Below are 26,661 nucleotides of genomic sequence, written 5' to 3'. Positions count from 1 at the left end.
GCAAGATCTCCATGCTAGAGCAGTTGAGGCTCATTCTGTTCATCTGGAACTTGGAAGGCAATTGGTCAGAAAAGTGGTCACTGAACTCACAGAAAGGTAAATGGCTCCTGTTCTTCAAGGGCGTGGGTGGCTTGGACAGCAGTGCCGGTTGATCCTCCTCAGAGAGGTGAGAGCAGCCTATGCCCCTAATCTGACCTTCTTCCACCTCTCCCTTTTGACCCACATCAGCCACCTTCCTGGCTGGGGCACTTCCTCCTGGGAAGGCACCTTGGGGGGAACAGGCATCCTGGTACCCCTCCAGATCTTAAGCTTGCCAGACAGGTACCAGCTGCAGCAGATGCCTCTTCTGCATCAAGAAACTGAGTCTGTGGACAGTGTACCTGGTGAAGGAGATAAGTAAGTTGGATGGGCAAGTCACGGACCTCAGCTGGTAATTGTAACAGCAGTGATGTCACCCCCCTGACAAGGTCACCACGGGGCAGTGTCCGGTGAAAGGGGACAAGGTTTAGACCATCCCATGACCGGCCAGCTTACCCCTCTTGGGACAAGTCTACTTGGCAAGGAGGACCGAAGTAGAGGCCCATCTGGGGGTGGCTTCTGATGGGGATAAAGGCAGGATCCCTTTGTGGAACACCCAGCTGCTAGGATTGGAGGATGTGAGCAAGGTAAGAGAGGGAGAGTTGGCCAGGGAAGTCAGCTCCCAGGAGGTTGAGGGGGAAGGTATGGTGCTGGAGATGGCAGATGGCCTTACCTCTTCCCACCTTTGTCTCCTCCTCTTCATCGTCCTCCATATCTTCCCCTTCCTCCTCTAGCTTAATTGTCTTGCTTATATCAGAAAATGAGGATTTTGGTGATAGTCGAGTTGAAAACCTTAGAAACATGAAGTTGGGTGGTCAATCAGGGCTTCCAAGCACAATTGCCATTGGGGAAATACCACGAGGATGGCTGCTAGGACTAGAGGATGCCATCATAGAGCAAGTCATAGGTGATGACATGTCCAATTACCCAGAGTAGGATGCCATTAGCTTACTGTTCTCATTAATTTTCCACTTCAACACTTTGTTCTCCAGGGCAAGCTACTCATTCTGATGGCATTCCCTTTCCTAATTCTCAGACAAATACTTCCCTCTCACTTGTAGTTTTCTTTTTGTGGCCACCTTCCACTGGAGTTGAGCCTCCAGGTCCTTTACTCGGGGTTGCAAAGCTGCAATGTGTGCAAAGGCACTGTTCAAAACCTCCGATTTCTGTCAATATTCTACCATTGTCTTCCAGTGGTAATGCAATTTCATCCTCCATCTCTAATAAATGATGGAGGATGAAATCTAAAAACAGGAAAAAGGAAAATGAAGGACATTTCCCACTTTCAAACGAAAAACATTTATCGAAGAAAAAAAGGGAACTGAGATGAGAATATTTAAAATAATCCGTAATGAAATCAAACTCAAATGACACATTTCTCTTACTTATCATTTAGGTTCCAACAGTTTCTCTTTAAAAACAAACTTAATGAGGCATCAACTACGACTTTGGAGGCAAGTTGAAAACACTTGCTATGGAAGCATACAGTACAGTTTAATATTCTTATCCTCACAAATTAATGTAACAGGACATCTCCTAGAATATGATAATAAAAATGGACTTATTTTCTATTAAATATTTATTCAATGGATATCCATAATTAGAGTTTGTGCTTGTGTAAAATAATGAAGTCAATAATGTAATGTAATGTTTCGTGTAATAATGTCTTCACACAGTGAAGACATTATTACACGAAATTTAAGAGAAGTCTTCATTGAAAATGACAGGCAAATCATAACAAATGAATAAATTTTTAACATTAATTAAATGATTTCACCTGTAGATATGGTAGAGTTATTCAAACAGATATGAGCCCAGGCATCAATCAATCATCTGCATTCTAATATCTTCCATAAATATTCTGCCAAGGCACTATTTGTCCCAGAAGGAAGTGAATGTTCAATGGTAGCCATATATGCATTAATTGGTATTCAGTTAGTATGTATTTACAATTACATGAGCCTTCCAAAGTTGCATTATTTCATTCTGCTGATGGAAGATGAAGATAACTTAAGATTGAGATTAGAGAGAAACTAACATTTACACCTTGGTATTTGAAGAATCAATGAGTCAGCTGTTATTTTATGTTTAAGTTGAGGGTCTAGGGATGAGAAGGATATTAAAATGGAGATATTATAGTATTTATCAAAGGAACTATAGTTTTCTGGGGCTTTTTTGGGCATTGGAAGTATCCCAATTGGAATAATTCTAGAGTGAGCCTTGAGGTTGTTATTGATTCTAATATGAAGGGTTGTGGTATATTGTCCAATATAGAAGGTATGGCTAGGTTGGCACTTCAGACAGTGAACCTCATCATATAACAAGCCTTTAATAATTTTAGTGACTGGATCTTTCAGCTTTAATTTCACATAACTCAGAAACATGATTATTGAAACACTTGAAATGTGGGTTTTGAGAAGGTAGGGTGGACAGAAAGGAAAACAAATAAGTAATTGCTATTGGTAGATTGAGAGGGAACTACTGGGAAATACCTTAAGGAGGAAGAAATGATGAAGTCAGAGTTTTGGTCTATCTCATGGTTTCATCCCAAGGCACTTATAAAATGGCATGGTTTGCAGACTAAACTCTAACAAAGAAACTGCCTTTATACCAAAATGAACCCTCAAAAAAGTGAATAAAATGTTAGCCAAAGAAATTTAAATAGCATTAATAAATTGCAAACTGAAAAAAGTTATTTGCATTTTGATTTTTTATATACTTTATGCATCTCAACTGATGGTCTTTTGCAAATGTCAAGTTATGACACTAAGATTTAAAGGGAAATTCAACAACAGATGTACCAATTTAACAAAAAAAACAGAACTCAAATGGAACGATGGGAGCGCCACACGGTGGTTATTCCGGGAACTTTTTGATCAAGGTAGTATTGGTTCTGTTGAAATAAATTAACTTGAATTTCCTGCAGCCTAAGAATTCTTCATTATGGATGCATTATTCTCTGAGGAAAATAATCAAAAGTTAACTAAATGTACAGGGACTCTAGTTCTTCAAAATCAACCATAAAAAACTAGGAAGCTTAATTAAAACATGATCTTATATCCCTTGGAAATGATCCACCTGAAGAATGGCCATAAATTGAAGCAACACATTAAACATCGAATGGCCACAAGTTTATTATACGAATAAGGAGCAAAATTACTTTTACAAGGAATTAGGGATAGGAAATATCTGGGCAAGGTGAATCCTGCATTTGCTGAAAGCCATTTACCAACAAATCTTCCAACAAATTTTTAGCAATGTTTCAAACAATTCAAGAGGAAACTGATCCATTTTTGCTATGAATTATCAGAATTAATGAGACATGGCTCCTAACACTACCAGCAAGAAACAAAATATCCATCAAAGCCTTCCTTGAAAGCCAGAATCTTAGTGCCAAAGATACCTTAGTAGAACCATCTAATTTGGCAAAGTGCCTTGATATGCAAACCCATCCGGAACCCGAAGTTGTAAATGTCTAGATAAGTGAACCTTCTAGGTAGTCTCCCCTATTTCCCTTTCTTCCATCAAGAGATGGTCCTCATGAATGAATTAGTTCAATGCTAATTTATCCTGAAGGCTGCTTCCACAAGAGGTAACAGCAATCCAAACCTATTTTTCTGCAGAGCCTGATACTTCAAACTCCAAACATCCCAACCCACATTCTTTAAGATGAAGTCAGCAATACAATCCCCAGAGTTGTACAGACTTTGTTGAGACGATGAAAATGAGAACACTGCTTTGTAATCATTTTTGTTTCTCTTGCCGTCCATCCTATCTAATCAATTGCGCCCTGTGTAATGGATTACATTGTCAGCAGTTCTCTGTGAGTTAGAAATTGGTTTTTTTCTGCCTTTTATTGTAAGCACATTGCCGCAGCCTCATGGAAGGGGAAAAGTCCCAATTTGAAACAGTGAGATCAGCCTTTTCATCAAAATCAAACTATGCAGAGGCTGACAAAAAAATTTGAAATTCACTGGTTTTTCTTTATTTATTTCTAGTATTTTCTGCATGTTTTCTTGATTCTTTATTATTTTTAAATACTGTTGTTTAATTGAAAAATGATTTTTAAAAAACATTAGTTTTGTGTCTAAAAATCGAATTATAATTACTAAAATAATATTCTTCAAATTTATGATACTGTAGTAATTACATTAATATTTCAGATGATGTAAATATATTACATCATTATTAACTATAATATTATATTTTAAATTAAAAAAAACTGAACATGGATATCTAAACAAATAACTTCATATTTTTTTGTTCTAAGGTGATACATTTTCTTAAATTACCCTTCGCACTTTTCACTAGTACCCCTGAGATCCCCGCCGCACTAAGAGGATTAATTATTGTTATCATGATATACATAATAATGCTGAGATTTGTCATTTTATCAATTCTTTTTTATTTGAAGAAATTACATAAAACAGGATAATAATGTCACTTTGTTACAAAGTTTTAATGAAAGTTTTACAATCGTTTCTACAGAGTGAAATAAGCTCTAGGATCTTACATTTTTATGATCATTTTGCAGGGTGTGTCTTCATGTGTGTGATAAGGTGAGTACGCAGAATGAATTCTTTTGAACAGACATTGCACTTGTGAGGCCTTTCACCAGAGTGTGTCAGCATGTGTGAGATTAGATGACAACGCTGTATGAATGCTTTTGAACAGACATTGCACTTTTATGGCCTTTCACCAGTGTGTGTCTTCATGTGTCTCTTTAGAAGATTACCCACAGCAAAAGCTTTCAAACAAATGACACACTTGTGTGGCTTTTCACCAGTGTGTGTCAGCATATGTGCCTTTAGTTCACAGCTCTGGATAAAAGCTTTTGGGCAGATGTTGCACTTGTGTGGCCTTTCGCCAGTGTGGGTCATTATGTGTGTCTTTAAATGACTTCTCATAGCAAATGCCTTTGCACAAATGTCACACTTGTGCGGTTTTTCACCAGTGTGTGTCGTAATGTGGCCTATTAAAGAAGCTTTTGTTGCAAATGGTTTAGAACAAATATGACACTTGTGTGGTGTTTCACCAGTGTGTGTAATCATGTGTGACTTCAGATGACTTCTCTGAGCGAATGCTTTTGAACAGATGTTGCACTTGTGTGGCCTTTGACCAGTATGTGTCAACATGTGATCCTTTAGAAAACATTTATAAGGAAATGCTTTTAAACACACATCACATTTGTACCTCTTTCCATCAGTATGTGTCAAGACGTGCCTCTTTAAGCTACTACTAAGAGCAAATCCTCTGCTACATATTTCACACCTGTGTGGCCTTTCTCCAGTGTGTGTTAACATATGCATCTGTAAATTTATATTTTTAGCGAAACCTTTTAAACATAATGCACATTGAAATGGCCTTTCCGCAGTATGTGTTGACATGTGCCTTTTGAGTTTACTTAAATTTAGAAAGTTTCTGGAGCAGAATTCGCATTGGTGCTCCTTGTTAAGAGCATGCACCCATTTGATATGACTTTCAAGGTGTTTTTTTCTCTTAAATACCTCCAAACAAACATCACATTTGAATTGCATCACCTTGTTAAGATGCACATGAATTACATCATCTTTGAGAAGGTCCCTTTGTTCAAATACCTTGTTGCAAATTTTATTCACATTCAGTTGAGTGGCTGAAGCATTTTCTCCTGCATTATCTTGTTTTTGGTAATCATCTGAAACATTTGAAGGATAAGGTAAGGTTGATATTCATTTAATAATATATTCCTGCAATGAAAAAAATTGTTTAAACCAGTTTGGATAAATGTATTATTTTAAATAAATTATTATAGGTATGCATGTACACATCTTTTCCTGTAAAAAGTCATTTGTCAATGTATGTATGTATGTTAGCAAGTTCAGCTGTGCTGAAATCCCAGGAACAAAGCATCTGTCATTAACTAAAGCTGACCTGAATTATGCCTGGGGATAAGGGCTTCTCTGGTTTCGCACCAGGTCAGGTTGGGTAGCACCAACATTTCGACAGATAATTCCATTATTGTCTTCAAGGTGAAGTGACATTGCCGGAATTGTGCCCAGTATTTATATGTTTGGCTTGGAGTCCGCTGTTTTCTGATTGCCAGAGCCTACATCCTGTTTTTGTCCACCATATTGAAAAAGATTGGCAGGATTCTTAAGAAACATAAGGTGGAGACAATACATAAACCTCAGAGCAAGTTGAAATCCTTCTTATCCACCTTGAAGGACGACCTGAATCTAAAAAGAGCTGGGGTTTACGAAATACCCTGCGAGTGTGGGAGATCATACATTGGGGAAACGGGGAGAACAGTGGAAAAGCAACTCATTGAAAACAAGAGATGTATCCAACTCTGCCACACCAAGAGATTGGCGGTGGCAGAAAATTGCATCGAAAAGGAACATAGAATAGAATTCTCTAAGACAAAGGTCCTTTGTCCAGCCAATGGATACTGGGACCAGATTGTCAATGAAGGAGTCCACATAAGATTGAACAAGAACCAGGTAAATTGAGACAACGGATTCCAGATTAGTAATCACGAGTCGGCAGACTCAAGAGGAAACATAAATCCCGGGCACATTCCTGGCAATGCCAATTCACACTGAAGACGATGGCAAAGTTAGCTGTTGAAACGTTGGTGCTACCCTACATGACCTGGTAAAAAACTGGAGAAGCCTTCATCCGCAGTATTTGCCAAAAAGCCTCAGATCATTCTGAATTATGCTTTCTAGCACATTTTTTTTACCTTCGTCAGAGTCAATATGTTTTTCTCAGGGTAGGGGGAGTGGAGAAATGATGTCGTACTATTTTTTTTCAAAAATTACATCACAAAGAGAAGGGTATGAGCCCAATTTGGCTGCAATAAGGTATGAAAATCTTTCTTTTCAAATGCGAATCTTCAGAAAAAATCAACCAAAAAGAAATGCAAGGAAATTCCAGATATCTTACAGAGTTGAATAATGGTTCTGTGATGATCTTCACCAATGAGTGCATTGATTTTGTCAATATTTTGATCAGTTGCTGATGTTGAAGGGTAGCCTGACTGTGATTGGTCTTTTGAATTGAATTGGTTCTCAAAAGTATAAATCATTCATAGACTCTTGGTTTCCTTAGAAGTGTTTGGCATAACAAGTCTTGAGCATTACTAATGGTTGCACTGGTAATTCATCCAATAGGAAATAAAATTATACTGCAGTATTTTACTTTGAATAGTCCACCATGTTTTCTGCCAAAATTAAAAAAAATTGTTCCACTGAAACAGTTCTTATTGACTACTGCATCCTAATTTGTTATCTTAGGGTCCTCGTTTGTGTATCTGCAAAATTTTACCCTTTCTGATGTTATGTCAATTGCTTATTTCATCCATCATGCTTAATCAATAAGCACCTTATCCTTTGTAAGTACATAAAGTATGTACTAAAAGTCACTCACAGTATCTTCAATATCTTCCCAATAAATGAGAGATACAAACTAGGTTATTTTGGTTGGTAATATTTTATTGATAAGATTTAAACTGATATTGCTGAGCAAAAAAAGGAATATAGCATGGCCTTGAAGTGAAATGAACTCAGGTTTTTTATTGCAAATAAACAACCAGCAAAGGAAAATAGCTAATAAAAGGGGTCATGATTGTCTCACATCACTGTTCCACATGGGTTTACTTAGTGTTGCCCTGATACCGAAACCATTATTTTTTAAACAGGGACTTCAAGAAAGATCAAGAAGAATATTTCAGAAGTATTTCATAGCACACAGGAAAGGAAATATATTTATTTAAAGAATGATATATTTTTCTCTGTGAAAAGAATTTTTAAAATCAGGGAAATTTCATATTGTTGCATTTAATATAATGAAGAAAATAAATCAATAACAATGGATATGACATAATTATGAAAAAATTAAGATTAGGACTGGGAAAATGTGAGTATGCAGCAGGTAACATTAAATAGTGCAATTAATTAGTTTTAATTATCATACATATCTTAGGGTTTCCAGATGATTTGAACTATTTAATGATTGCGTTGGGAACATAAATTGTATCTTTCTTGGCTAAAATATAATGAATTACTTAGTGGCAAATTATTTTTGCTACTTATTATGATGAATTATAATTAACTCTATATGCATTTTTCAGAAGATATTTCATTAAATTTATTTTTAGATTCATGAAAAAACTAATTAATCAAATTTTCACACTAAATTTTTGCAGCACTAAAGGTATCCTGTATATGTCTTAGCCTTTCTTGATAACTTATTGACAAGATCAATGGTGAGGCAGTGCTGTGTAATGACCTTCTTAAATTAAATTAATTCAAAAAATCGATTTTCCTTACTTTTGATTTGATTTCATTGAATGAATTGTATATATTTTTATTGGCTAAAATAAAAAAATATCAACTTTCGGCTAAATTTAATCAAGTTATCCAAGCAAATTGTCTATTTTGCCATACCAAAATATCCCATGAGGACCTTAGGGTAGAACTAGAAGGCACTAAACTAACTCACATCTTAGGATCATAGATTTTTGTGGCATTCAGATGAAAGACTTCCCATTCTCAGCATATCACCATGCAGGTTATTTCTCTGACAACAGTTTAGCCTGTGTTTCAATGAGCAACTTCAGGTTTAAGTAAACCAGATCAGGTAACTTTGCCATGAAGATGCTCATTGAAACACAGGCAAAATTGTTGTCAGAAAAAAAACCTATAGGAGGACATCCCGAGATGGAGTCTTAATCCCATCTTAATTTTTCATTAAAAGAATTGTGCAGACATTACAAATACATCAAAAAATTTTGCATGTCAATTTTTTAATAAGCTTAATATTTCTCACAAATGCTTTGGTGAAAGGTGAAAACCAGAGATTGAAATGGGGAAATGGTTGTTTTGGGTTTTTTAAGATATCATTCTTTACTGATTAATAAAAGATCTTGTCTGAGTTGCTAAATAAATAATATAATATACATTTATAAATCATTCTAAAAGCAATGATAATATAAACATCTTTTTTGCAAATTATCAAACTATTTTAAATGGCCTTTCTGTTATTTTAAAAACAATTTTAAAAAATTAACCCAGGTTTTCCAAAAAACCTTAGTAGTACTGCAAGAGTTAATCTCCAATGGTTATATTACACCAGACAGTAGAAAAAGTGAAGTGTCAGCACAGTCCTTAGCTCTCCTTACCTTGTTCCTGCAACACCTCCCCTCCCAGTCTTACTTCCATCTGAGGAATGTCAGCATCACAATCATCCTTAATATCAACTTCTTCTTCAGGGGATATATTTATTTCTGCATTTTCCAAAGGATCCTGCAAGATCAAAGAAAAAATATCATAGATTTTCAGGATATCATGAAAAATATTTTTGTTAAACATGGTTTTTTTTAAATGAAGAAAAAAATTGTTAACTTGTTTGCAACATAATACATATTTTAGCTGATAGCTCATGAAAAAAATCCCCTAAGTAATTATTTGCTTGATTGTATCCTTTTGTTGACAAACCAAAGAAGAACACTGTAGATGTACAGTATTTCACACTAATTGTTCTGTAGTCTTCACATGATATGACCTTTAACTTATTTGGAAAGGAACTAAAACTTATCACATAAACTTTTCTGGCCAGATTCCATCCTTACATTTATTAACCAGTCTATATACTCTTTCTCTCATATTTTCCAAAACCTTTTGGTAATTCTGCACACATTGTCTACCCCTACCACCTTATCAACTTAATTGGCTTTAATGCCCCTTCTATGCCAACATCAGATATGCCTGGACCTTAACTATCTTCCTCACTGTAAGCTTACTTTTTCATGCATAAACTTGGTTACCTAAGTTCTTATCCAGTTAGTTCTTTTTATATTCTTTCCAAGTTTCTCAGATATTTTCTGTCTTAGCATTCTTTATCTGACCCAAGTTCTCTTACTGTGCAACGGTGTTGGCCTAAGTTCTTTAACAGACAGTTTTTCACATTATTCCTTTCAATTCTCTTGGATCTTTTTTAAGCTATTTTCATACTTAATTTATCTCTGATTGTTAGAATAGATCTGTCCTTCTTACTTTTCGATAATGATTTAACCATGCTGAATAGTACTCAAATTTTGCCCATCTTCTGAAGAATTATCATATACTTGCATAATCCTGAGAACCCTCATTTTATATGCTACCAATAATTCAGAGCACCAATAACCTCTGAATATAATGTGAAGAGTCAACACCAGCCGTACTCTTATAAATGGGCAAAGGATGGATGAGGGAAAATAGAGAAGATATAAGCAGTAAATCTATAAAAATTATAAAAATTTATAAATAAATGAATATAACCAATAAGAAATAACATTAAAAAATTAAAAATAATTGAAATAATTAGATACCATAAATGATAAGAACAATTAAATGGCATACTGCAAATAAATCATGTAGTATCTAGCTTGGACAATACAGCATTGATCCTTGCTACTCCAAAGCAATCACATTCAATCGGGGCTTACAAGAAGTTCTCTCTGCACCAGTGGCCCATAAGTAACAAATAATCAAATAATAAAAACAAAAAAAAATACAAACTGTCTAGCTTGGATGTACTCAGCAGCATTGATCCTTGCTTGTCACATACACTCGCACTATCAGGGCTTATTAGAGGTTTCTCTCTGCGTCACTCCACTCCAGCAATCATATTCAATCAGGGCTAATGAGAGATTCCCTCTGCACTAGTGGCCCATCAGTCACACGTAATATAAAAATAAAAACAAAATAATTACAAACTCTATAGCATGAATGCATTAAGCAGCATTGATCCTTGCTTGTTGCATGTACTCACACTCTATCATGGCTTACGAGAGATTTCCCTCTTCATCAGTGGCTCACTATTCACATATAATGAAATAAAATTAAAAATTGTAATAAATGAAAAATAATCACCTCCCCTCTAGCTAAGATGTACTATATTGCACTGATCCTTGCTTGTCTCAAGCACTCACACTCAATCAGGGCTTACAAAAGGTTCTCCCTGTACCAGTGGCCCATAAGTCACAAGTAATATAATAATAAAAACAAAATAATTACAAATTCTCTTGCTTGGATATATTAAGAACCATTGATCCTTGCTAATCTCAAGCAATCATACTCTATTGAGGCTTACAAGAGGTTTCCCTCTGCGCCAGTGGCCCACCAATCACTCACTTGCTTGGCTATGCAAAGATGCCTTAACCCTAGCAAAACTTACTCAATCACCCACAAGTTTACAGTGGAATCTCTTCTGATGTTACGTACTGTGACTTGACCTTTGTAAAAGGGTAAGAAAAGTGCCGGGAAGCTCTTGCAGAGTAATACCATTACCATTAAGCATAGAAAAATATTGCAAAACCTCAATTTTTGAAGGGTCATTATAAAATGCAGTGAATGCATATGCCAATCTATTTAAGGGTAAATTTTAACATAATTTTTCTCATCAAAGAAATACTCAAACCGTACTGTCATGTCTTTTTCTTCTTCTTTTCCAGTATCTTTCAATTCATCTATATCTGACTCTAATATAACTTTCAAAGCTATCAACATTCACCACTAGAAAAATAATTTCAACTCAGTCTGAATGAACCTTACCAACTATAAACAATAACTTTATCTCAACTGTGGCCTCTGTTCACATGCAAAGTCCTTCATCTCCTTCTGACTCATTCTGTAGCTTCTGTTTCAACAAGAACACTCCTCTTTAATAAAAATACACCAACCAGCTACTTTACTGTCTCAGAAAAAGTGATTACCCTGAAATACTGCTGAATACTAAAATTCTCAAACCTTCAACCCAATTGAATGCTCTCTTTGAACCAAACTGTCTGAATAGCCCTCACCTTATCATCACTTCTTTGTCGAAAAACCATAAAATTAAACAATATTTAACTTAGCCTTTACTGTAACTTCTGCCCTGCTCAGTACGTCAGTCAATTAAACAAAACTCTTTCCCTCTTCAACATAAATAATACACTTTTACCAAAACCATCATGATCCTTATTTATCCCATCCTTAATCAACCTGCTTCCCACTACCAATTTTTGAAGACCACTTCTCTGTTAAGGTGATTAAAAACCTTAAAAAACTGTCAAGCAACAGACAGATAGATCTGAGGGATCGCACATATATGAGTGCTCCTGTCATTAAAGGCCTTTCAGCCTAACCAATGCATCTAATACCCGGATACAAATAATAAATTCATGTTTCAGGGAAAGAACAAATAATAAGATTTTTACGTAGAGATGCTAAAAAGAATAAAGAAGGGAAAAACGAGGTTATCCCAGCAAATACCCAGAATCACCACAATTCTGACTTACCTGAACAAACCTTACTTGGCCCAAGCTGTCTATTTCCTGTTCTGAAAATTAAATCCTGCCCTAATTTTCACATAAACCTAATATATGTCATGCTACATAATAGCCATTATCTATCCTAACACTTCTATTTGCTATAGAATCCTTGGCATATGTTATCTCCTCTTATATAACTGACAAATCACTTCCACATTTACCTATTTGAATGCACCACCTCTATCATGAACAGTAAATCAATGCTTTTGCCATTTTCATTTGAATAGAATTGCATATGCAGACCATTGCGATAATGCTATACAACAAAAAGCAGTAGTCTTGTTTATATACACTAATACCATTAAGTAAATAGCATGATATTTATAGCATATTTACAGTAAATACAGATTGCTGGTTGGCGCACAATAACTTATGTCCTGCTGTTTCCGCAACTTGAAGAGCACTGTAAATGAAGCATAGCTTAGAGTCCCTGACCGAGGGTATTATGGTTATAAGTTTGACCCTATACACAAAATCTGGCAGACAAAATTTATATTAAGTGATCTTTGCCCAATCAGTCTGAGAAAATTGAAATGTTCATTACATTTGTCGATGATAACACCACTTTGAATCGGAAAAGAAAATTTGATCTAAAGTGTAGATTGATAATTATGCTCCTGAAATGAATATATGCACTCACCAAATGACTTGTATCTTCATTTTCCGACCAATGATTATCACCTTCCTGTATTGATGAGCCAGCGTCAATTTTCAGAGGAACAGGGCATCCACTGCTAGTGTCAAATTCTTCTTTGATAATGATCATGTCATCTTGCATATCCACCTCACTGCCGTCGACAGCATCACTGGCGATGGTCTCGTCTTCAATCTCTTTCTTGATCTCACCAGGAAACTAATTAAAAGCGAATTAACAATATGATTTTATGAATGCATATGATAACCATTTCAAAATAAGTGATTCAGGGCAAAAAATCTTTTTGGCCAAACTTGGTCATGTAATTATCACTTGAAAACAATTTTGGTATCCATTATTTTGCAAAAAAATCAAAGATTATGACTTCAGGTGCTTAAATTGCATGCATCTACCATTAATTCAATGGAATAAACATCATCAAATGATGGTTCACCATTTCAGTGTAGGTTTTTGAAAGGCCAGAGCCATTGAAACCTATTGCACTTCTTCCACATGCTTAAGAAAAAAAAATTAAACTTTCAAGACACTATAATATTAATTGTAAAATAGAATTGGTTATGATTGCAATGGGTAACAGCTCAATTCACTCACCTGAATATTCACTTCATTGCAATCATTAATGGCCATAAAATTCATTCCATGGACTGGTGAATATGGGTTCTTCATCTCAACTGATGCTGTTCCCACGGAATGTACAGCAGATTCCACGGTACTACCTAAAGCCCACACTTTGTGTGATAGACCATCAACCATATGCTCTCCAGGACTCTTATTGTCTTGGGTCAGGACATCACTCACCTCCTTATAAACAATAAAAACAGTAATCAAACTCAGTCAGTTTGGTAGGTGATGGTAGCATTCACCCAATACTAAGTCCTTTATGGCATTATGTTAAATTCGCCCATTACGGTGGACCCCATAAAGAAGCACAAGGGAATCCAACCCTACTGTTCAGTAGGGTGAAAATATCAAATAAGAATAGATCTTGAATGATTTGAAATAATTTATCAATAGATATGACACGGACGTAAAGAAAGGATGTCTAGAAACTGCTCGCATTTTCTTTGAAGTGGAGCGCAGTTATGTACGGCGCGAAAACATTGTCATTGAAGCGCAAGATGATTGAAAGCATTTTGGGAAAGAAGAAATGAACAGTAATGTAAATAAAATTACTTTACCAAGCTAACATATTCAAACAGTTCACATTTTTGTCACAAATCATGATACCTGTGATTGATAGCAAAGTTATGAAATACGGGAATGAATTGTACAGCATATATATCAACACATATTCTAATCACAACAAAATATATTCTTTTTGGGCAAGATATGATTTTGTTACACATCGTTCAAATTAATGGATACAACTGACCTCTTGTCGATTTGTTAACCAGTCTTCCGTCACAGGATTGAACCCCTTTTGGATACGATTGTAGAAAACAAACAGACACTCTGCACATCGATGCTTAAATAGCCGGAATTCCGTAAGCTTCTCCATGCAGGTCGAACAAACCAACCAGGGATAATTTGCATCCTCCACAACCTAATTAAATATATCAAAAACAGATATTAACATCAGAATGTGCTAATCTCCTCGTCTACTTATCACTATACTTTCCCCAATACCTTACGCATTTTATGAATTGCTTATAAATTACACCGAACATCTTGAAAACATATTATAGAAAGGACATCACACATACAACTCACTTACTTTTACATTTATCAAATCCTCTATAGTCTTTTCCAACATGAATTCCGATTTATTATTCATATCGAAAATGTTTATCAGAAGCCCACTACTGTTTAAACACAATCTGCATACTACAAAATCAATTTTATCACACATTTTGAACGTTTAAGATTACGCCGGATGATTGACCGGACAATAAAACGTTAAATATACAGATGTCTGTCAAACATTACGTAAAATAGTTCGATTATTCACACAATACAACATCACAAGTGCTACGACAACTTGCGATTGGCATTTCATTCTTCTTATTTTTTCTTCAACACAGCAGTTCATGTGCAAGAGCAAAAGGGTCGATAAAAATGACCGACTCTTTGGAGGGAGATGATCGCAATTCCGCACATTACACAAGTAGACGAATCCCACCCGGTGAATCACGTCTAATCCAGTAATAGAGTGAATAAAAGGCGGAATAAGTGTTTTCCTAAATATATTTGAGCAGGATGGAGTGTCACAGGTATTTTCCGGAAAACCTAACGCTAAATGTATGTTAGCATCGTTCACAATTTACTTGAATTAATGTTCAAAATTGATATAAACAACCTTAGTAAACAAAATATCTTCCCAGTTGGGCACTTGCGTTACGTTCTTCATCTACTCCTGTTATTTCCGAAGTATTTCTTGTGAACAATGGTTTGATAAGGGAAGAGTCGATCTTAAATTGAACATATGAACAAATTTTAGGAATTATTACACGTATCACGTAACATTGATAGTTAAAATTAACTGAAGCTTATTTTTTGGTCTTAATTATCTGATTAACCATAACAAACTATGTTTAATGTTAACTTGACATCGATTCATATCGTCAGAAAAAGATTCAGTTCGTCAAAGTCCCGTTCCCACGGGTCGAAGAATTATTTTGATGTTTATTCAGATAGGAACAGAAAGAAAAGCCGGTAGCATTGAACTTGTAATATTTTTCATACACTTTATGTCTACAACGCACAATAACTTTCGCTTGTATAAATACTGGGTTTTTCTTACATTTAGCAATCATTAGCAAAACGTATCTGAATCTTTTGATCCAGGTCTTTCATTTAAATGATCGGAACATATTAGACCTTTTTAGTTTTTTCGATTTGTATATAATACCAAAGAATGCCCGTCATTCTTCTCTAACTAATAAAATCATATAAAACGAAATTATTTTAGTTTAGCTTAATTGCTAGATTACATTGAAATACGCCGACATATCTGTGATTGGATGAAGATCTGTTTTTCCATATCACGCAATTCCATTGAATTTCAAGAGAAATTCTAAAAACAGTTTGACAGATGAAGAACGGAATGCAAGTGTCCAACTGTTTAGTTGTTTACATTAGGTTTCGGCTGTTTTAATAAATTTTAGTTCCATTTCAAGTAAACTGTGACATATTGCATTATTATTTAAAGTGAGATTGTCCAGTAAATTTTTCAAAGTAGTGTAAATCTTTCATAATGTGCGATAAAGCCGAATTTGAAGTGTGCAGATTATGTTTAAACAGTCGTGGACTGTTGATCAATGTTTTCAGCGAGAATAGTAAATTACAAATTATGCTGCAAAAGACTATAGAAGATTTAATAGTTTTCAAAGTAAGTTTAGTTGTTTGTTTTCAGTGCTTAGATTATTATGTGTGTAAAAAATCTTATGTGAGCTAGAAGGTCGTTTGTATGTCCCGTACACTGTTATGTAAAAGAATGGTGACATTAAGGCCAGAGGATTTATTACGTTATTTGTTGAATATCTGTTTATGAAATTTTATTGATTTGCCATCTGTGATATATTCCTTAGAAACGATTCCCACCCACCTTCGTATAAACAAAGCTAGGTGTTCGTTATTATGGCAGTTCGATTAGACATTTCCATAAGATGAAGATAATATAATGGCCCTACGTAATAATCTTAAGATATTCCACCTCCCAGATTTTCCTATGCCAATTACTAGTTTATAACTATTACAGCAGTTAATCAAGTGAGACTGATTTCATGAATATGACAAAATGATATTCGCCTACGAACGCACGTATATTAGATAAATATGCATGATCATAACCGAATATATTTTAATAAATTTACCTCAGGTTAATGAAATGAATAATATTAGCATGAAGTCATTCATCTCTATTGGAATACAGTTCATAACATTTTTCGAATTTCAGAAACATGGACGTCACCTATCAAATAATTATTTTGACGTGTATTCCTAAAGAAACCTAATGAAAAAACGGGACACTAAAACTTATTTGCATTGCTCCAGGATTACAACCGGCGATAGATACCTATATTATTGATTAATCTAGAATATTTGCAACGTAAAGAATACTTATTGTTAACCTTTTGACAAGGATCTTTGAAATGAAAGGACGGTACAGCAATATTTTCATTCGTTTATTTCTTTGCCAATTCTATGATTTCATTGATACCACAAAAGGTCAAAAATATTTTAGAAAAGGCGGATTCCGATTTTCCATGACTCACCCTTGAATTAACTCTGAGTAATCGCAAGAAAGGTTTTCATATGTGTGATCTGGAATAAGATAATCTCTTCCCACATCAGCCCATTTCTTTTGCATTCAAAACAACTTATTAACAAATGAAGAACGAAATGCAAGTGGCCATCAGGCCAGTTACGTATTTTGTGTGTTATTGCTACATTGAAAATTTTAAATGATTCGTGACGTAATGTGTGAAAAACGACTTTTTACTTCTATAGTTGGTTTTTAATTTCATTCTTCTGTATACTTGAAAAAGATCAGACTTTCCAAGAAAGCGGTATTTTAAGTCTGCAGTTTGTGTTGTAACAGTCGTGACGTAGTCATCGATGTTTTGTCGAGAAGACTAATTTACACTTCAGGCTGGAAAAGAAAATAAATATTAGGGATCGGATTAAGATAATTTATTTCCATATCAATGCATAGCATTACTTCCCAAATGAGTATAACAGATGACAAACGAGATGCGAATGCCCTGGTATAACGTTGTTTACTTAGTTTTTTCGGCTGTGTTAATAACTATTAATACTAGTTCAATAAATGTTGACATATTGCATTATTTCTCTAACGTTAGATTGTCCAGTAAATCATTCTAATTACTCTAAAATCTTCTTATTGTGCGATAAACACGCATATGTAGTCTGCAGATTATGTGTTAACAGTCGCGGTCTATTGATCAATGTTTTAGGCTACAATATTAAATTATAGAAAATGTTAGAACGCACGATAAAGGATCTAATAGAGGCCGAAGTAAGTTCAATTGTCTGCTTTAGGTTTTTCAAATATTTAATTTGCGCGATATCTAAATTAATTGGTATTAGGTTAATATACTCCGAACACTGATGTCTAAATGTGAATTGAAGGTTAGGCGAGAGGAGTTACGTGCATTCTTTTGTTAATACATGGTTATGGCATATTCTATTAGGTTGTGGAGGATGCCAATTATCCCTGGTTCGTGTGTTCTCCTTGGGTGGAGAAGCTAACGGAATTCCGGCTGCTATAACGTCAATATGCCGAGTGATTTGTTTGTTTTCTATAATAATATAGAAGGGAAGCTATCCTTCAAGGAAATACGTAATAACCAATCGAGAAGAGGTCAGTTGTATCGAATTGACAGTGACGCTATTGACAAGAGGGCTGTGGCATCCCAGATGACATGATCATTTTCAAAGAGGAGGCCGTTTAGATGCTCTATTTCTCCAGCAGGTGATATTCATTCATCAATTGTTGCATCAACACAGGAAGGTAACAGTCATTGGTCAGATAATGAAGAGGCAGGTAATATGGTGACTAATCATACATATTCCAGCATAAAATAATGCACATTTTTGTGGAAAATAAATTTATTGTTTAATTCACTTGTACAAATTGCTTCAATTCTTCACCCCCTCTCCCTTCCGAGTACTCTCTCCCTGAAATATAATAGGAGCAGAAGGCCAATGACAATTAATCTGCATTACCATATGGTATACCAATTTCACCCTTACCCTGTAGACTTACAATAGCATCAGACAGCTTTTCTACAATTCATTTTATACTAGTTTCATTTTTGTTAATTTATTATTTAATTCTTAATGCTTAGCTCTACTTAAATCTTAGTAATAATTATCTAACTAATGTCTATCTGAGTCACCTGACATTTTGCATGCATACATATGTCTTTTGGTGTCAACACAAGGAGAATGTATTGCATGATCTCTATCTTTTACCTGCAGAACACAATTCCTTTCTTCATGCAGTGATTTCTTGTGCATAAACTGTCCTCTCTGACCTAATCTCCATCTTTTCTTGCCTTTCATCTTTTTCTTACCTTAAATCACTATTGTATGTTACCGTTAACTGCTGCCCTTTCTTCCTGCATGAACTCATGATATACTATGTCCTGTAAAGGTGGCAAATCCTATCAATTTCTTTCTGCTTGTATTTCCTTCATATGTAGCCCAGAATGATGATCAAGGGTTTTGATCCCATGAGCTTTCTACCAATAAGAATTTATCAGTTGATAGATCTATGATACCTATGCTTTAATGAACATTTCATTCAATATTTTGTCCATCCTTAAATATAATATCATGAATATCAGAGTTTCAGGGCTCATTAATTTGTGATACCAGGGTCAATCTAAGACATAGCCACACAGGTTTTGAAATGAATGATTAGAAGTATAATGGCATGTCATTTATATGGAATATATATTCACCTTATGCATTTGATTCAAGGGAAGAAAAAGTAGCAAATATTGACCTAGAAAATAAGATTAATTACTGGAAAGCCTGGGTTTGAAGAAGGTAGAGGCAGAGGTATGGGAAGATGCTGGGATATACTTTGGGGAGAAAAATCACCCCCCCATCTCTCTCCCCCACCTTTTCCACCACACACTTTTGAAATACAACTTCAATGAATGGATCATATTTCATTTGTTCTTCTCTTTGATTTCAGCCTTATCATTTTAAGAATCCATTCCACAAGCAAAGGGCACACTTCAGCCTGTCTCCATCACACCTCTGACGGCATGAGTTCAAGCTCCTTGGACCAGCTGAGTTCCCTCATGGAGGAGTCGGTGTGGCTGGAGTCTGACGTAGACAAAGACAGGAGCAGCTGCTGACCCAACTTGAGCGAGTTGGTGCTGGTGGTTGGTTAGTCATGGGGTGCCATCTCATTATTCCCATGCACCTCGGCTCCTCAACACGAATGACCTCCGACCAAACTGCCGCCTCAGCCAGTGATGCCATGGCACTGCTTGGGATCCTGCTGGCATCAATCCATAATGGAGTTTTCGAGATGATTCTCACCACCTCCATGCTGTCCTCGCTGTCCTCCAGCAACTTCCCATTTCCTACTCCTCCTTCTCCGACTCGCCGTGCATGTCATCAGAGATCTCTTTGGAGATGATTGCCTCTCAAGCTGACTCCTGGGGATCGAGATATTGTGGGGGCTAACGTACTGGATTTCCACCCAGAGGGCCCGGGTTCAAATCCCGGCGGTGTTGAATATTTTTCAGAGGAATCTCGATCCCTACTTGAGGTGCTTTGTGGAGGGCATTTTGAGTGAGTACGCCATCCGTCGGATGGGATGTTAAGCTGTGGACCCCTTGGCGCCTTTCGGAGTAGGTTAATGAAGAGTAGGCTAATGCCGACGCCGGGTTTCTCTCCACCCTTTATCCTTTCCTGTCCATCCCCTATGGCGCAAATGACCTCAGCTGTCGGTCGCCTCCCCTAAATACTACTACTAGCTGACTCCTTGATCAAGAGGTGCGGCTTGGCACACAGCAAGGAATGCATGTGCCTCCGCTGGTAGTGGTGCATCTTAGTGGTGCCAGCCATTGCATCCCCTGGCCCACCAGTGCACAGGCCGTGGCTGGTCAGGGGTAGTGACCCTGGGGTCTTCTTCAGTATCTTCAGCAAGATCTCCATGCTAGAGCTGCAGTCCTCTATCGGGTTCAGGCTCATTCCATTCACCTTGAACTAGCCATGGAAGGGCGATTGGTCACAGAAGTCATCACTGAATTTGCAGATGGGTGAACGGCTCCCATTCTTTGAGGGTGTGGGTGGCTGGTACCACAGGGATGGTGGATCCTCTGCAGAGAGGCGCTCCATGGTGCTCCTTTCTGGTGTTAGTATGTTGGCGCACCAACCAATGGTCTCACTGGGGGATGCAAATCTATATGGGTATCTGCCTGTGCTAAGGAAGAAGAGCCTCCCTCTTCTTCTGGACCTGGTGACAGTGGCTGCTCCTTTGGCTCCCGTTCCTTGTCTGGCTCTGAGAAACAAAGTCTTCGTCATTGTCATGCATTTCATGCATAGGGAGTTGCAGTGGCAATTGCTACATGCTCGTCTCTTGGTATGGGTCCATATCAAGTCCACTATCTCCCAATGTGTTTTATGTACTTGTCACTATTTCCTGTTTCTCACTTTCATTTTCCATTGATTCTCTTGAAGACAAGGAGTCTGCCTCCCACTCCTTGAGATCTGGGGCCTCTGGAATTTAAGGAACTCAACAGGGACCCCAGATTCATTACCCATCTTGTTCAGATCACTTGGTGCCACAGGATGTGATGGCGTGGGCACAGGCATTTGGCAGGGCAGTGCTGTTTTCAAACTTTTCAGAGGAGGAATGTGTGTCCCTACACTGTCCTCTGCCCTGAAAGGGCTGCCGGGATCGCTGAGTATAGGCATTCTTGGCTCCTGCTGGTCTGCTGGGCTGTCTTGCCGGCTGGTATAGTTGTTGTGATGGAGCTTGTACTATAATGGTGGGCTGTGACTGGATAGTATTTGAAGGCAGCTGCAGGAGGTGTTACCCATTGTTTCTTGCAATCACGTGGCTGTTTCCCAGCCATATGCCTGGACAATAGCAAGTACCCAGCTTCTGTAGTATACTACATGTTTTACCAGGCCAAGGAACATCATTCAATCGGCCACAATGGCTACCATTACATGAAACTCGTGGAGGTCATCCCGGGCCAGCTTAGATGAATTACTGCCATCCTTAACTTGATAGCACAGGGTGAAGACCTCATCATTGTCCTCTGGTGGGGTGATCCATGTGGCTGGGCTTGCGGAGCGTAGTGCCACAAATATCTTCTCAAGTGCCATCCTTGGTGCTGGTGGTAGGGGTGTTACTGGTCTTGCTGACTGACCAGGATAGATTTGCGATTGCTTAATGGTCTGCATCTCTTAGGACAAGGAATCAAATTGTGCCTGCAGGGCTGGAGCCCATGCAGGTAGCTCCTTATATTGCTTCTGTTGAAATAAATTAACTTGAATTTCTTGCAGCCTCAGAATTCTTCATTATGGATGCATTATTCTCTGAGGAAATTAATCCAAAGTAAACTAAATGTATAGGGACTCTAGTTCTTCAATATCAACCATTAAAAACTAGGAAGCTTAATTAAAACATGATCTTATATCCCTTGGAAATGATCCACCTGAAGAATGGCCATAAATTGAAGCAACACATTAAACATCGAATGGCCACAAGTTTATTATACGAATAAGGAGCAAAATTACTTCTACGAGGAATTAGGGAAAGGAAATACCTGGGCAAGGTGAATCCTGCATTTGCTGAAAGCCATTTACCAACAAATGTCCAAACAAATTTTTAGCAATGTTTCAACCAATTCAAGAGGAAACTGACTCATTTTTTTCCTATGAATTATCAGAATTAATGAGACATGGCTCCTAACACTACCAGCAAGAAACAAAATATCCATCAGAGCTTTCCTTAAAAGCGAGAGTTTTAGTGCCAAAGATAACCAAGTAGAAACATTTAGTTTGGCAGTCCCATCAGGAACACAAAGTTCCAAATGTCTAGATAAGTGAACTTTCTAGGTAGTCTCCCCCTCTTTTCCCATCTTCCATAAAGAGATTATGCTGAGGCTCATTACTTCAATGCTAATTTATCCTGAAGGCTGCTTCCACAAATGGTAACAGTACTCCAATACCTATTGTTGTGCAGAGCCTGATTCTTAAGACTCCTAACATCCAAACCTACTTTCTTTAAGATGAAGTCAGCAATATAATCCTCAGAGTTGTACAGAGAAAAGGTGAATGCATTTGTGGTATTCTATTCTTGACATACAATAGAACTCATTTAGTTACACCTGAAGTTCTTTCAAACTTAATGTAGTGTGATTAAAGATGGATGCCAGCTAATTGTAAAACACTTTTTTAGCAATATTTTAACTGATTCAGGAGGAAGCCAATCTTTATTGCGCCACAGTTTAACACCATGAATGAGATATTGGTGCACCAGAAAATGCATTGAAACAGCAGATAAAGCAGGTTTTAGGAGCCTGTGATTCAGCATCAAAGAAACCAAAGTCAAATGCTTCTCGTTTTTCAAAGGGACTTTATATCCAAACCCACTTATTCTAAGTCTTATAAAGAAAAACTTCAACAATATTCTCTACTAAGCCCCTTTTCTTCACTAAGCAGCAGAAGTTTCAGGTGAAATATGAGCTTATCTAGCTCCAAATGTCTAGATAGATGAAACTTTATCATTGCCCCCCTATTTCCAGCCATTAGGTGTTGCAGACTGAAATAGCTCAATGCCTCGTTATCCTGAATGATATTTCAGCAGAATGTAACAGGGTTCTAATCTCTATTTTGGTGCATAACCAAATACTCCAAACTCTTAACATCCCAGTCCATTTCCCCAAAGATGATGTCAGCTACGCAATCCCCAGAATCATTCACCAAGAACCAGGAAATACCTTCACAGCATTCTAGTATTAACATATAGGCACCTATGTAAATATACCATTACTTCTTCCAAACAAAATGCTGTGTGATTAAAGACAGGTGCCTTGTTTCATCTTACTTTCATAGACATCAAGCAACAATTCTTTCTGCATCAATAAATATTCATCAATAAACTGCCAAACATTTGCATATTTTTTCTTCAGTAATATTCTAGAAATCTAAACCCTGCCAACCTTAGGCTTTTCACACTTACTGACAAGCCAAAGAGAAAACATATACATTCAAAATGCCCTGTGAATATAACAGTTTGTATTTTTCTCTAGCCCAATCAAATTTGCATTATCTTTATCTCATCATCTTATTCCTCAAGGAAATTGAAAGCAGGTAAATTTCCAGGCAAAAAGGAATGAGACAAGTTTTTTGCCTTTTAATACAAACTGAACAGATTAGGTTGCACAGAAATAAACTTACTAAAAAAATCCTAGCATGATTGTTGGACAAATGAATAATAAAATTTACATTTACAATCCAAATATTAAAGGTATCATTGTTGGAGTTAATGATGAAATAGAAGATTATTATTTAAAAAATTATGAAATTTTAATTCCTACAGGATGAAATTGTTTCTCGTTAGATTAATGTTATCATGATATACATAATTTTGCTGAGATTTCTCACCTTATCAATTATTTTTTATTTGAAGAAATTACATAAAACAGGGTAATAATATCACTTTGTTACAATGGTGTAATTAAAGTTTACAATCCTTTCTTTAGAGTGTAATAAGCTCTAGAATCTTACATTTTTATGATCATTTTGCAGAGTGTGTCTTCATGTGTGTGATAAGGTGAGTACGCAGAATGAATTCTTTTGAACAGACATTGCAATTGTGAGGCCTTTCACCAGTGTGTGTCAGCATATGTGAGATTAGATGACAACGCTGTATGAATGCTTTTGAACAGACATTGCACTTTTATGGCCTTTCAGCAGTGTGTGTCTTCATGTGTCTCTTTAGAAGATTACCCATAGCAAAAGCTTTCAAACAAATGCCACACTTGTGAAGCCTTTCACCAGTGTGTGTCCGCATATGTGCCTTTAGTTCACAGCTCTGGATAAAAGCTTTTGGACAAATGTTGCACTTGTGTCGCCTTTCGCCAGTGTGTGTCATTATGTGTGTCTTTAAATGACTTCTCATAGCAAATGTCTTTGCACAAATGTCACACTTGTGCGGTTTTTCAGCAGTGTGTGTCAGAATGTCGCCTATTAAAGAAGCTTTTGTTGCAAATGGTTTAGAACAAATGTCACACTTGTACGGTTTTTCACCAGTGTGTGTAATCATGTGTGACTTCAGATGACTTCTCTGAGCGAATGCTTTTGAACAGATGTTGCACTTGTGTGGCCTTTGACCAGTATGTGTCAACATGTGATTCTTTAGAAAACATTTATAAGGAAATGCTTTTAAACACACATCACATTTGTACCTCTTTCCATCAGTATGTGTCAACATGTGCCTCTTTAAGCTACTATTAAGAGCAAATCCTTTGCTACATATTTCACACCTGTGTGGTCTTTCTCCAGTGTGTGTTAACATGTGCATCTGTAAATTTATATTTTTAGCAAAACCTTTTAAACATAATGCACATTGAAATGGCCTTTCCCAAGTATGTGTTGACATGTGCCTTTTGAGTTTACTTAAATTTAGAAAGTTTTTGGAGCAGAATTCACATTGGTGCTTCTTCTTAAGAGCATGCACCAATTTCATATGACTTTCAAGGTGTTTTATTCTCTTAAATACCTCCAAACAAACATCACATTTGAATTGCATCACCTTGTTAAGATGCACATGCATTACATCATCTTTGAGAAGGTCCCTTTGTTCAAATACCTTGTTGCAAATTTTATTCACATTTAGTTGAGTGGCTGAAGCATTTTCTCCTGCATTATCTTGTTTTTGGTAATCATCTGAAACATTTGAAGGATAAGGTAAGGTTGATATTCATTTAATAATATATTCCTACAATGAAAAAAATTGTTTAAACCAGTTTGGATAAACGTATTATTTTAAATAAATTATTAAAGGTATGCATGTACACATCTTTTCCTGTAAAAAGTCATTTGTCTATGTATGTACGAGGGTCATCCGGAAAGTAGTACCCGTTCGTGAAATAAAGACAAAAGTAAATATTAACAAACATAAAAAAATTTATTTGAAAGAGGATACTTTAAACTACTTCTCAACATAATCTCCAAGCAAATTAAGGCATTTGTCATAACGTGTGACAAGTTTCTGTATTCCTGCTGCATAGTCCTTCGCCGCCAGCTCATTGAGATACAGGGTCACTCCTTCTTTAAGTTCTTCATCGCTGTCAAATCTTTTTCCTGCCAAAAAGTCTTTAAGCTTTGTAAAGAGATGAAAATCTGAAGGGGCCAAGTCCGGGCTATACGGTGGATGGTCGAAAGTCGTCACCAGTAATTATGCGAGTCAAGAAAGAGTCTCCTTCATCAGAATAACAACCCAAAAACGTCAGTGCTGCAGCCATACGCTTGGTTTTGTGCTCATCTGTAAGCTTGCGAGGGACCCATCTTGCACAAATTTTTGCATAATGCAGATGGTGTTTAACAATTTCATGAACAATTGTTCGAGAAACATTGGGAAAATGCTCACAGATGTCATCAATTGTGACGCGCCGATCGTTCCTCACGAATTCGTCAACTGAGCTCACCAGTTGGTCTGTAATGACAGACGGTCTCCCCGAACGCTCATCGTCGTGTGTGTTCCCCCTCCCCATGTTGAAGTTGCGACACCACCGCCAAACAGACGACTCGTCCATTACATTGTCTCCATACACCTCCTTTAATTGGCGATGAATATCACATGGGCGAACGTTTCTTGCATTGAGGAATTTAATCACTGCCCTCACTTCACAACTGGCGGCGTTCTCAATTTTTTTAAACATTGTAAACAATCACAGAAACAACACAGGCAATGCTAGCGTCACGCAACTTGGCTCAGAGAAGGCAGACAAGCCACTGAAGCTATCTGACCTCGTCCAGCGGCTACTCGCGTCGTCGGCACGAACGGGTACTACTTTCCGGATGACCCTCGTATGTATGTTAGCAAGTTCAGCTGTGCTGAAATCCCAGGAACAAAGCATCTGTCATTAACTAA

The 26,661-nt window shown here is 36.8% G+C and overlaps 1 protein-coding gene across 1 annotated transcript; it reads right to left on the bottom strand.

Moving 5' to 3' along the window:
• Positions 1-1,110: 1,110 nt before the first annotated feature.
• LOC139688592 (uncharacterized) lies at positions 1,111-14,973 on the bottom strand. Its single transcript, XM_071586134.1, has 6 exons — positions 14,779-14,973; positions 14,437-14,607; positions 13,656-13,865; positions 13,050-13,262; positions 9,273-9,362; positions 1,111-1,296 (listed from the first exon to the last, which is right to left on the bottom strand). The coding sequence occupies exons 1-6, from the start codon at positions 14,911-14,913 to the stop codon at positions 1,111-1,113; spliced, it is 1,005 nt and encodes a 334-aa protein (XP_071442235.1). The 5' UTR covers positions 14,914-14,973.
• Between the last annotated feature and the right edge of the window lie 11,688 nt (positions 14,974-26,661).

Source organism: Hetaerina americana, unplaced genomic scaffold, assembly GCF_022747635.1.
Source record: "Hetaerina americana unplaced genomic scaffold, ioHetAmer1.1.p SCAF_200, whole genome shotgun sequence".
NCBI classification, from domain to species: domain Eukaryota; kingdom Metazoa; phylum Arthropoda; class Insecta; order Odonata; family Calopterygidae; genus Hetaerina; species Hetaerina americana.
Note: the sequence above shows the minus strand (reverse complement) of the source record. Positions and strands in the feature narration are given on the sequence as shown.